The 12,026-nt window shown below is 48.9% G+C and overlaps 1 protein-coding gene across 6 annotated transcripts in view; it reads left to right on the forward strand.

Annotated features, from left to right (window-relative positions):
- Positions 1-12,026, forward strand: part of Col27a1 (collagen type XXVII alpha 1 chain) — a 118,570-nt gene that overhangs the window by 19,495 nt on the left and 87,049 nt on the right. For all 6 annotated transcript variants that reach the window (XM_055611670.1, XM_055611669.1, XM_055611671.1 and 3 more), the window contains exons 5-6: positions 1,878-1,931; positions 11,751-11,804. In XM_055611670.1, the coding sequence (XP_055467645.1) occupies positions 1,878-1,931; positions 11,751-11,804 (108 nt within the window). The remainder of the gene's footprint in view (positions 1-1,877; positions 1,932-11,750; positions 11,805-12,026) is intronic.

Genomic DNA, 12,026 nt, shown 5'->3' on the forward strand with positions numbered 1-12,026 from the left:
TTGCATGCACACAGCAGCTCTTGGCCCTGGAGGGGGCAGGGTCCTACCTGAGATCACCCAGAGCCCTGTGGCCTGCATAGTCCCCGAGCCTTGGAGGGATGGGGAATCCCGAGCCTCTCCACACACCCCCCCATCACCATTCCAAGAAGCTCTGTCTATGGAATTAGTCTGCTTGGCTCCTTATCAACTAAGCACCTATGAGGCAGTGGCTGGGAGGACATAGATACAACAGCCGTGAGGGTGTATGTGTGTGTGTGTGTGGCACAACCAAGACAAACAAGGAGAGGCAGCTGCTCTTGACCTTGTGAGCCATGCTTGGTCCTTGAGGGAGTGGGGGGGGGGGGAGCTGGGAATCAGGGATCCCTGCTCAGTGACCTCCATTGAGCCTGAATTCTGCTTACACCCTCAGAACCTTGACAGAGTAGACTCATGAGCTTTTCCAGACTCCTTAGAGAACCATAGGCTTGGGGTATTCATAAGACAGATAGGGAGACTGAGGATGGGGGCAGGGTGCAGACTGAGTGAGGCTCAGAACCTGGACCAGGTCCTAACCTGTTCAGCTTCTACCCCTAGACTGTTGGGAGGGGGGCAGGAATTCGCACACATAGTATTATAACACCCCCCCCCCCAAGCTGAGAGCTCTCTGGACATCCTTTCTTCCTCTAGTACTCAGAGAAGGGAAGACTCCCAATTTAGGGATAAAGGAGGAGGTGCTGTGGCCTGAATGTGACAGGCTGCAGCTTGGGAATGGCCCAGAGAATGAAGTTGGTGGGGGCGGGGGGCTTTAGACACAGTCAGACTGATGAGCAGGAGGGATCTGCCCAAGGCTGTGAGAGCATGGTGCAGTGGACATGCGCTGTGAGAGCATGAGCAGGAGCAGTGGACCCGTCTAGATGCTGCTTCCCACCCATCTACTCCTGACTTGCCTCTGGGCAAAGGCCCTGGGTTTTGACCCACTTCTGCTCGTTTGTGTTGCTAGGCTGGAATCCTGTGGATGGGTTCTTGCTGGAGGAGGGGATGTGAGAGAAGCCAGCTGTCAGAGGGGCCTGGAAGATGGCCTGAATAGTTCAGTGCATGAAAACAAAACAAAACAAAACAAAACAAAAAAAATAACAACAACAAAACAGGTCTGAAGCCAGCATCCAAAGACTCCACTTTTGCATGATCACCCCTCTATCACGTGACCTTGACCAAGTCTCTTGAACTGTCTGGGCACAGCTTCTAGGCACGTTTAGAGGACTGCCTGGAGCCTGTAGTCTAAAGGAGGGAAGGCTCTCACCCTCTGTAGGAAGGGGCCTTTGTCCCTGGCCATGCCCACCCTCCATAAAGGCCTGACCCAAAGGCTCTGCCAAAGTCTAATGGGAGAGGCCACTTTGGTTGGAGTAGTCCCAGAAAGTTCTCTGGAGGAGATGGCCTCGGAGTTGAGCCTTGAGGATAGGTCTAGTTTCTGCTCATATAGATAAGCAGGACATTCTAGATGGATGCTGGGGACAGCTGAGGTGAAGAGGAGAAAGTGCCTGGAAGTTGGAGAGAAGTGTGTAGTTAAGTGTAGCTTGAGCCTGAGGCTGTGGCAGCAGTGTAGGTCTGGGAGCGAAGGCTGTATACCCTGAGCTCAGTAGGCAGAGTCAAAAGCTTTCTCTGCCCTCAGCCTCCTGAGCACCCTCTGAGAGCTGGCTTCCTCATGCTCACAGCAGGGGAAATGCTGCCACCCACCTAGGTGCATGGGGTGATGAGATAAGGCACGAGATGCGTTCATGCAGCCCCAGACGTGAGGCCGAGAAGCCGACAGTGCTGTTCAAATGGGCCTGAGGAAGGGCAGTACTGTCTGGCATGGAGTGTTCCTTCCCCCCCTCATCTCTTGTTTCTCTCTCCTCCAGGGTCCTCCTGGGCCATATGGAAACCCAGGCCCACCTGGTCCTCCTGGAGCTAAAGTGAGTATTATCAGTGGCCGTGGGGTGGGATGACAATGGGGTGGGGTCTCACTTGGGGTGTCTCTTAGTGGCTCCTGAGGAGGACTCTTAGGATCTTACGAAGAATTCCCTTCCAGACTGAAGATGCTCTAATGTCTCCCTGCGCCCAGCTCTGCACGTGGCTGTCTGTGTACTACAAAGCAGTGGGTTTAGCTTGTGGTTGGAGAAGTGGCTACTTGGACCCAGGGCCCTTGAGATGGGCATATGCAGATGGGCACCTTGGTTCTTCACAGGGATAACCTTGACCGGGGTTGGGAGTTATACGTTGGAGAGGTGTGGCAGCTTTGAACTGGGAAAGACACGTAAAGATAGTTTAGAAGATTGCTGAGCCTGATGGGTAGGACTAGGCTAGGGAGGAGGCTGAGCTGGGTAGTGAGGGGTCATCTTGGAGTGTCATGAATTGGGAGGGTGGAGAGAGGATGGACATTGGAAGGAGATGGCACACTGGGAGTCTGGCATTGGCCTGAGTGACAACCTTCAGGCCAGAAGAACTGAACTGACATCATGTTTGCAAACCCAACCAGGCACGGTCACGGGAGATACCTGAAACTCAGGGGAACTCAAGTTGGAGATAGAATGGACAAGGGGTCAGGCTGCTACCTGCTCCAGTTGTCCTCCTGGAAAACTCGGGTTTGGTTCTCGTGAGACTGTTGCAGCTGGGGCTTTGATGAGGACACAACCTCAGCCACTGAGCTCCTGCATAGAGCAGAAGTCAAGGTTGTCAGGCTGTTGTCTGGAGTAGTGCCAGTGGCAGTAACATTGGGTCATAGGGAAAGAAGTTCCTGGAATCGTCTTCTCAGGAGAAGAGGGAGGAGAATGAAGAGCAGAAGGTCTTCTGGCTCTCTGGCTTCCCCACCCCCCTTGCCAGTCACAGGGTAACCAGGTGAACAACGACCCTGGGCTTCTCCTGGCCAGGGTCCAGGGTCACTCTTTGCTAAGCTAAATGCAAAGATGGCTTAAGGAAAGTTTGAACTGGCTTGGGCTGTGCTGAGTAAGCAGTGATTGACCTCTAAACTCTGGAGACTCACCGGTGGTCCCAGCTGGCCTGTCAGATTTTCTTGCAGTGGAAGGCAAAGGCACATATGGGAACCCTGGACACAGAGAGACAGGACCAGTGCCTCATGCCCAGGTTCTTGTACAGAGCTGCAAACACACTTGCCTCAGCCCCCCAAAGTCTGCGACTCTCAGGTCAGGCTAGACTGGGGTTCCTCTCAGGCAATGGGACCCTTAGGAATCCTGTGCCAAGCAGCCACTTTGTGCACTAGGTTCTGACAAGGCCAACAGTGTGAATAATTGTCATCATGTTGTATCACACCTCTTCCTGTAGGCGTGAGCCTTACTTGCCTCATTAGATCCCATACTGACTAAAAAGACAAGTGTGAGGCCTCTCCCAATGGACTGGTGGAGAAACTGAAGCATGGGAAGATGAAAATCCAGTGCAGGAACTTGTCCCGGTGGATGAGGCAGAAGGCAGAAAGGGTTTTTCCTTGGAGATTTTTGTTTGGCAGAGGCCAAGCAAGGGTCCCTCAGGATATTTGAACAGCTGGGTTTGCTCTTGCTTTACTCCTTCCTAGCTAGCCCTTTGCTTGCAGGAGGCACTTTCTCAGCTACTGTCTCTGGCCCTTGGTGGCCCTGGCCCTCTCAGCACTGCAGACATCCTGCCCACGGACATGCCATGTAGCAAGAGGGTTCCTAGGTGCCTCCTCCAAATGAAGGGTTTGGCACTGAGGCTGGTCCCTCGAAGGCAAATCTTCCTGCCATATGGAGCTAGGATGTGCAGATGGGACTGGCTGGCTGAGCCTTGAAGTCATTCTGTGCCAATCTAATATGGAAGATGTTGGCATAACACAAGTCATTTATGATTAGTCCTAGGCCATGCAGAATGTGAGTGTTCTGCATTGGGTGTAACTGAGGGTGTGAGTTCCAGAGAAAACCATGAAATGAAAGCTGCCTCTCCCACTGGGACTTCCAAAAAACATCACAGGCCGTGCCCTTTGCCTGGATGCTTGGCTGTGGGCACAAGTGAGTGGCAGTGGCTCAGGGAAGACCGGCTGGGTCAGAGACCTCAGTCTGTCTGTCCCTGATCAAGTTGTAAAGCAGGTAGAGTTCCTTCTATCTGGATGGAACTGGTGGCTTGGCTGAGGCTGAAGTTCATGTGTCTGAGTTGTGTTGAGGGTATGATTCCTCATCATTGCTCATCAGCGCTCCTTTGAGCCCAGAGGGTAATCTGAGAATCCAGGGCTGGCCATGCTCAAGCCCTGTACTGAACTTGCTCTCTTGTTTTAGCATGATGTTCGCTTCCTCTAGGTCTGCCCATCTATCTATTCATCATGCTTGGTGTAATGAGACCCTACTATATTGCTGCTGACAGCTGTAATGGTACAGAGCCAGCTCTTAGCCTGACTGTAGGGTAAAGATACCCCACCAGCCTCCAGGATGGGAGGCTGGGTCAAGATGAGCATGAAGAAACACAAGGGACTTTATCCTCTGGAGAGTCAGGAGCAAAAGAACTGAGGTGACAGGGCTGAGTCCTGTGCCGACGGGGACAGGGTTCTTGTATTTGTCTGCAGAATCTTGCCTGAGCTCTCAGCTGGTCTAGGCTAGACCAGGCTCTATCCAACTCTGCCTCTGTCAGAGCCCTGTCATCTTCCCAGATAAGGCCAAGGGCTCTGAGTGCACTGAGGGTGGAGTCACTGGGTAGATTCATTTATTCACCATCTAGTGGTCATACTTCAAAAATTATAGATGATCAGAACACAGGATCTGGAGTCCAGTGGCCCAAGTTCAACCCCCTCCCCCCCAGTTCTATTACCACTGCCTCCACGGCAGTGGACAAATTGATTGAACTTACTATACCTTAGTTTTCCTACCTGAAAAGGAGAGTAATTAGGGCAGCTGCTCCTCACCCAAAGTTGTGAGGAATGTCTGAGTCAGCTGTCTGTGTTGGGCAGGGATGGCCCTTCAAAGGATGATGGAGTCCGCTTATGCCAGACTCCAGTTGAGAAGGGCCCAGACTGGCACAGTCCCTGCTTCTGAGACCAGCAAGAAACAGAACATGCCCTTTTGCTAGGGAATGGAGGACAGCACTTGCCAGAGATTCTTGAGTATTTTATGGAATGGGATTGATCTGATCTGGAGGTAAGGCCTCCCTGTGAGCAGGCAGGAAGATGAAGAAGGTGGAGAAGGCACAGAAGGAGGCTGTGACATTCAGGGCATTATCTAAGGAGCAGCGAGAAGGCAGGGGAATGGCTTCAACAGGGATGTGGTCAGGAGGTTGGTGACCTGCATGGCCAGTGAGCAAGGCTTGGCCTGAGGCCCATAAGGAAGTGTGATGCTGGCCAGGAGACTACTGGCCAGATCACAGGGAATCCAGTGTGATGTTGGGCCCTTGGTAGGGAGGAGATTGCTGTGAGGTCCTCATTGGGTGAACTTCCATTCACAAAAAGAAGCTGGACTCTACTACTTGAGGCCAAAGAAGTACCCATCCCCAGCCTTCTGCTCTGTCCCTGTCTGGCCTGGTGAGTTAGCCAGGGTGACTGTGGACCCTGGGGCAACAAGGGATTCCAAGCTGGTTACAAATGGGATGGAGACAGCCACATGCAGCTCTGAGGCTTCCAGCCTAGGCAATCTTTCCCACGATGAGCGAGGCAGGACACATGTATTAAGGCACACATGGAAATGTCCTGAAGGAACTGAGAAGAGAAACCACCACCTACAGAGGCTCCCGCCCAGCAGTGGTGGACAAGGCACCTTGGGGAGGTGCCCTCACTTTGTAGGGCAGATCACTCCCATTTTACAGAGGAGGAAACCAGGACCCAAGTGTCACATTTCTGGTGGGTGGCAAGGCCAGATCCCAGAGTCTGACGCCAAGATCCAACAGCCACAGGACTCCTTAAACCTCCTGCTCTTTGCTATCCAGTACTGCCTGCTGCGTCACATTCGTGAGGGTGGCTTTCCCTCACCCACCGAGGAGGCTGCTGTCTGGCCCTCCTCACTTAGCATTCCATCGCAAGCATTTCCTGTTGTGAATGTTAAATCCTGAGCGTGTGTGTTCCAAGGGCTGGTGGCAGGACCCTGTCAGCGTTCTTTCCCCGTTCTTTCTATAACTTCGTTCCCTGTGCAAAACTAATTTCTGCCAGTATACATGTAACATCTTGAAGAATACGACTGAGTGTTGGAATATCTGATTATTTCCTTAAGATGAATTTATAAGAAACAAAGTTACTAGCCTGGACTCTGGAGCCGGAGCTGGCGGGCCCCAGTTTGAACTCCGGTTTCACCCTGCGCTGTGGGTGTGATTTTGGGCTAATTATTTAAAGTCTCCAGACCTGGCTTCCATCTCTGTAAAGAGGAATCATAACAGCTCACACCTCGCTGCACTGTTCTCAGGACTGAACTGTGTGTGTTTGTACGTCACAGTATCCATGGGCATGTGCAAGCAGCACATGTCAACAATTTATAACATGCCTCCCCAGAGAGGCTTAGGATGCCTAGCTGTTACTGTCTTAGTCACTGCCTTTTGGGGAGGTTGAGCTAATGCCGGAAGAACATTAGAGGTAGATGCTGAAAAAGACAATTTTTTTTTTTTCTGATCATCTGTGACATGTTTTTCCTTATGTTTGGAATGTGTTTCACCTCTTACTGATTATTTTATTAGGGGTGTTGGGATGTTGTCATTTGTTATTGACAAGTAAATTTATTCATATATGAAAATTATGAAAGCTTCACCTACTTAGAAATATTTTCCAGGTTTGTTCATTACCCATAAGGAAGTTTTATCCTTTTTGTAAAGATTTACAATAATAGGACTGAGGAGATAGCTCAGTTCAGCAGAATACTTGGGAATCTGGGTCCAGTCTCCAGCATCCGTGTTAAGAAAAAAATTAGGTATGATGTGACACATTTGTAGTCCTAGTATTAGGGAAACAAAGTCAGAAGGATCCCTGGGGCTTGCTGGCCAGGCAGCCTGGGCTCCTCAGTGAAATCCAGGTCAGTGAGAGGCTCTGTCTCAACCACCCTCAAAAGATAGCTGACCCTGAAGAATCATGGCAGAGGCTGTCCTCTGGCCTTCACATACATGGACACACAGGTGCATGCATACTTGCAAATCCACAACATACGGTTTTGTGTGTGTGTGTGGCACTGTGTATGTGCACACATGTGCACAAGCGTGTGTGTGTGTGTGTGTGTGTGTGTCTGTGTGTGTGTTCAGTTCCCTCCTTCTCCCTGTACAGAGTAGACTGAGGTTGCCAAGCTTTCACAGCAACCATCTTCCTGACCCCACTTACTTCAAATGGACTGGGAACTGAACCCAAGGCCCCACGGATGCTAAGCATGGACTTTTTTATTGAGCTGCAGACTCAGACTTATTTCATTTTTACACTTAAGAATCTCTCTCTCTCGCTGGGATCAACGTGTCCACTTCTCTCTCTAGTCATTCTATAATACCGCTTGCACTCACACCCTTTAAACCATCTGGAGTTGACCTCAGTGGCGTGGCGATGTGAACTATCACCCTGTCATCACTTCCCCCGTAGTTAACCATTTCTTAAACAGCCTTTGCTTTAATTCTTGGTGGGTAGACCAGAGTCTGTTTTAGGTCATTCTATTGTGTTTGTCCATCTTCACTTTATGAAATACTAGTTTATATGACATTTACTATCTTCGTAATGTGTTTATGTGTTTCCTCTCTTTGCTTCATTTCAAACATTTCTAGCTATTTTTTTTGTTAGATGAATTTTATTTCCATTCTCATTTTTAAAAAAATCACTTTTTAAAAGCTGAAATTAAGTGCCTGTATCAATTTGTGAACAGTTAGCATCGTTAAAATATTAAGTTTTCTATCCACTACATACATGCTATGTCTTCCGATTTGGTTGAGGCTTTTAAACATCTTTCAGTAAGCTTTTATAGTTTTTATTGCATAATCCCTGCACATTTATTATTCAGTTTATACTTAGAAATTTAATGTTTTGTTGCTGTTATAAATTTTTGGCTTTGAGTTACTAAAGAAACCTTTTTATTTTTGCACTTTTGTATGCAATGTATGATCCTGTCTTTTCTCTCTTTATTGAAATATATTGTCTGTTCTACTCATGTTTCAGTTAGTTCTCCTCATTATTCTAGACAGGAAGTCATATGGTTTGCAAAGGAGGACATACTTTTGTCTCTTCCTCCTATTTGTTTTTCCTGCTTTATTGCACTGGCTGGGACTTCTAAACCTGCGACAAAGTAATAGCTACAAAGGAAATCTTCAGAGGAAGTTCCAGGACCTGGCCAGATGTGGCTTCTGCTTCTCTTGAGATGCCCACTTGCTTATCCATTAACTATTTTGTGATGCTGTCTCTGGGCCAGGCCCTCTACTGCATTCTTGATGTCACAGGGGAGTTGTGTAGGATTCTTCCAGTCTAGCATTTATTTTATATAATTTATTTGTTTTTATTTTATGTGCATTGATATTTTGCCTACATGTATGTCTGTGTGACGGTGTTGGATCCTGAAGTTACAGACAACTGTGGACTGCCATGTGGATGCTTGGGAATAGAACCCAGGTACTCCGGAAGAGAGTCAGTGCGCTTAATTGATGAACCATTTCTCCAGCCCCTTGATCTTTTGTAGTTTAGTCTTTCTCTGTTTCATCACCTTTCTGGGCTGCAGTAACAGAGAACCTTCAGTTCTCTGAAGAACCTTCAGTTCTTCTTCCTGAAGGGATGGGGCCCAGCACAGTTCCTAGCCCCATCATATTCTTACCACCTAATGTTCATGTTTCACCCTCCTAAGCAGTCTACTTGACTGGAAGCTTCATGAACTAGTGCAAGAAGAGGCCACCATGTGGCTTGCTCCAAGTCACATGGGCTTGTTGGCTGAAGAACTGAGTCTAAGGACCAGATTCTTGTCCTCAATACGTAAAGGATTAATAAAACATCATCTGTTTTTTTTTTCTCTCTCTCTCTCTCACTGGCACCTTTGTAGGCACCTAGCTTGGCAATGCAGGATATGTTTAGCCCATGGCCCACAGGCTGAGGAATATTGAGGATAGCAATGAATGAAGCTAACACAATTATAAACTTTCTTAAACCATATGATTTATGATTTTTAAGAAACTCATTTGTGCACATCTCAAGGATGAATCTTGTAGATGACAATGTAGTGTTGTAATGTCAACAGGTTGAGGCACCAGAAAAGTCTCCCTCCTGGAAGCAATCCTTTGACTAAGCAGGAGCACCTTGAACCGACCCTCCCTGTCCTCTTCTATCTAGCCTCAGTCTAACTGTAGTCTTTCAGGGTCTTACCTGCATTTAGACAAAGCTTTCAGCCTTTGTCCTGCCCTCTTATCACTGGCATGTAGATTTTCGTCACTGCATTGTGCTGAAATCTAAAGAGCTTGCAACCATACTTCCTGATGCTAAATTCCTCCCACTCATTGTCTGACCTTGGGTAAATGGCAGCTCCTTGCTCTGCCTTCATTTCCTCTTCTGTAGAATGGAGTTTATGAATGTTGCTCCTTTAGAGATTCAGAGATTAAATAAACTAATCTGTACAAAGGGCTTAGAAGAACACTCATTAAAGGTTAAGCTGTTTTGACTGGTCTCTCTGGATTCTTTCTCCAAGGAGCCTGACTCCTGTGTCTTATTCTCTACCATGGCATTCCTGGTGTTCAGTACTATACCTGGTTGTAGTGAATGTTCAGTAAATGTCCATCCTCATTCGTACATCTTTGGGCAAAGATTATATCCAAGTACTCTTGTTGAGAATGTATAGGGAAATCCATTAATTACTAAGGAGTCCTGACAAGGGCTTTGAGTATCTATCAGTGTTTGTATTCTGTGAAATTACAGAATAAATAGAGTTCATAAAGACCAGTTCCTGTGAGCTTTGTGTGCCAGCTGCTCTGCTGGCTGCCGACCATGGTGGACATGGTGGGGTGGGGAGAATTTCTGTCCATTTTTGGCCACAGGAATCCTTGGTAGCTGGCTAGCCTGGGCCAGGCCTTGCCCTGTGGACATGAAAGGCACGGAACTAGGCTTCTGATTTGCAGAGGGTGGGGGAGTGTCTCAGAGTGGTGGCCATGATGTCAGGTGCACCTAGAGGTGGGGTTTTGCAGAAATCCCCCTTCCCTGGAGGCTTAGGGTGATAGAATTAGGGTTCTGGAACCTACCAAAGAAGAGCTGGCACTCACATTGGAGCAGCTTGTTGGAGAAATGATAGTATAGCTGAGAGGTGGTGGAGATGGAAGAACCTCACACTGCAGACAAAGGCTCTGACATCCGCCAACCTGCTTCCCGTCCACTGGGTCAGCCCAGGCTATGGTGGCTTCTCTAAACCCCAGTCCCTGTCCTTCATCGGCAGCGGAGGGCTGGGATGTAGGGCCTACCTCACAGAGAGCGCATAGTAGGAGAACAGGCAGAGAGGGACTTTCCAGCCCGGAATGACATGGTTTCTGGTGGAAATGGACCAAGTTAGGATTTGGGAGGTCTGCATTCTGACAAAGAAAAGATTTAATGGGAATTAAATAGAGTTGGCCAAGCCACCCTTCCCATGTGTCACAGCCATTATCCCACTGGCCTTTTGCCTAGAAACTCTAGAAGCTAGTCTCTGTGTGACTGACTGTGCATGTAAGCTACATGGCCCCTGTTTGAAAAGTGAGGAAACCAAGGCTCAGAGAGGAGAAGACCATTGACCTGTGGTCATACTGTGAGCCCGTGGTAGGCCAAAGGCTTTCACCCAGGACTTCTGACTCTGAATTCACTGAGGCAAAGAGGCCAAAGAGCTTAGGCAGAAGGGATAGGGAAGGGTTTGAGAGCTCCTAGCATTCTCCTGTGAGTGGGTGCTCTGTCTTTGTCCCTGTACAAAGGTACAGCCAGTGAGCTCTTTGGCTCTAGGGACCAGGATCCTTGTGACAGAACCCTCTCATATTCCAGGAATGGACATGCTTGCTCCAAATGGAGGCTTGCTATAGCTAGCCTCGTGTTCTGACCAGTGCCCTGTTCTCATCCCACTGGTGAGCTCACACAGACCTGGGAGTCCTGTTTTAGGAGTTCAGTCTCAGTGCTGCGTGCCTTATTTTGGGTCCCTGGAAGCTCTTGTTTCTGGTCTCAGTTTCCCTGAATGTATTTGGGGTGACAGGTTTCCCCGCGCTCAGCCCTCAGTCTGAGGTGGGAGTCTAATGCAGTGTATAGTTAGGAGCGGCCTTCAGTGTGGGATCTACAGGCTCCTGGTGACCAAAGAGGCAAATGCAGCTTTCTGGAAAATTATAGTCTAGGTGCCTTTGACTGTGTCTCTTAGAACATGCTGAAGCCCAGGCAAAGGCAGCAGGCAACACATGGACAGACTGGCCACCAGCAGTGACCGGGAGCTGGTCTGTCTGGTACTAAATGGTTCTCCTTGCTTGAGCAAGGGCCTGGTGGCAGCAAGTGCAAGCCATGTCTGAAGAGTGTGTGGATGTGGCCTGGTGGTGGTGGAGAGGGTGGAGAAGGTAGGGAGTGACAACAGACTGCCTGGACATGGCATACTCCTTCTTGGTGGGCCTAACTGGTGGCAGGAGAGCAGAATTTGGACTGGTTGGGGCCAGATCACGGAAGGCTTGAGACACTAGAAGGAATTTGGAGGGGTGTAGTCAGAGGGAAGCTACGGATGGCTTTTGAGAGAGTAACAGAATTGAGGAGGAGGGTTTATGTGAGTGAAAATGGGCCAAGCAGGGAAGAACACTTAGAATGCAGTCTGTGTGGAGACGCTGCTCAAGGTGACATGATGACCAAAGAAGACTTGTTTTTATTTCAGGGCCAGAAAGGGGACCCAGGACTCTCACCCGGACAGGCTCACAATGGGGCAAAGGTAGGTTCAGGAACGTCAGTACTCTATTCTACCCAGGAGCCCTCCTGGAAGAGACTACACTTGACCCTGGAAGTGGTAGTGGTTTGGTGTTTTCTTTGAAGGTCTTGGTCTGTCCCAACACTGAGACCATGACCATTCCCAACACCACCTTTCTAGGCTAAGCTGGTGAAAAATCATCAACCAAAAAGATTTGGCTTGTGGACACCCCTTCGCAAATGTTCT

This window comes from Psammomys obesus, unplaced genomic scaffold, assembly GCF_907164565.1.
Source record: "Psammomys obesus unplaced genomic scaffold, mPsaObe1.curated_primary_1811, whole genome shotgun sequence".
In the NCBI taxonomy this organism is placed as follows: Eukaryota; Metazoa; Chordata; class Mammalia; order Rodentia; family Muridae; genus Psammomys; species Psammomys obesus.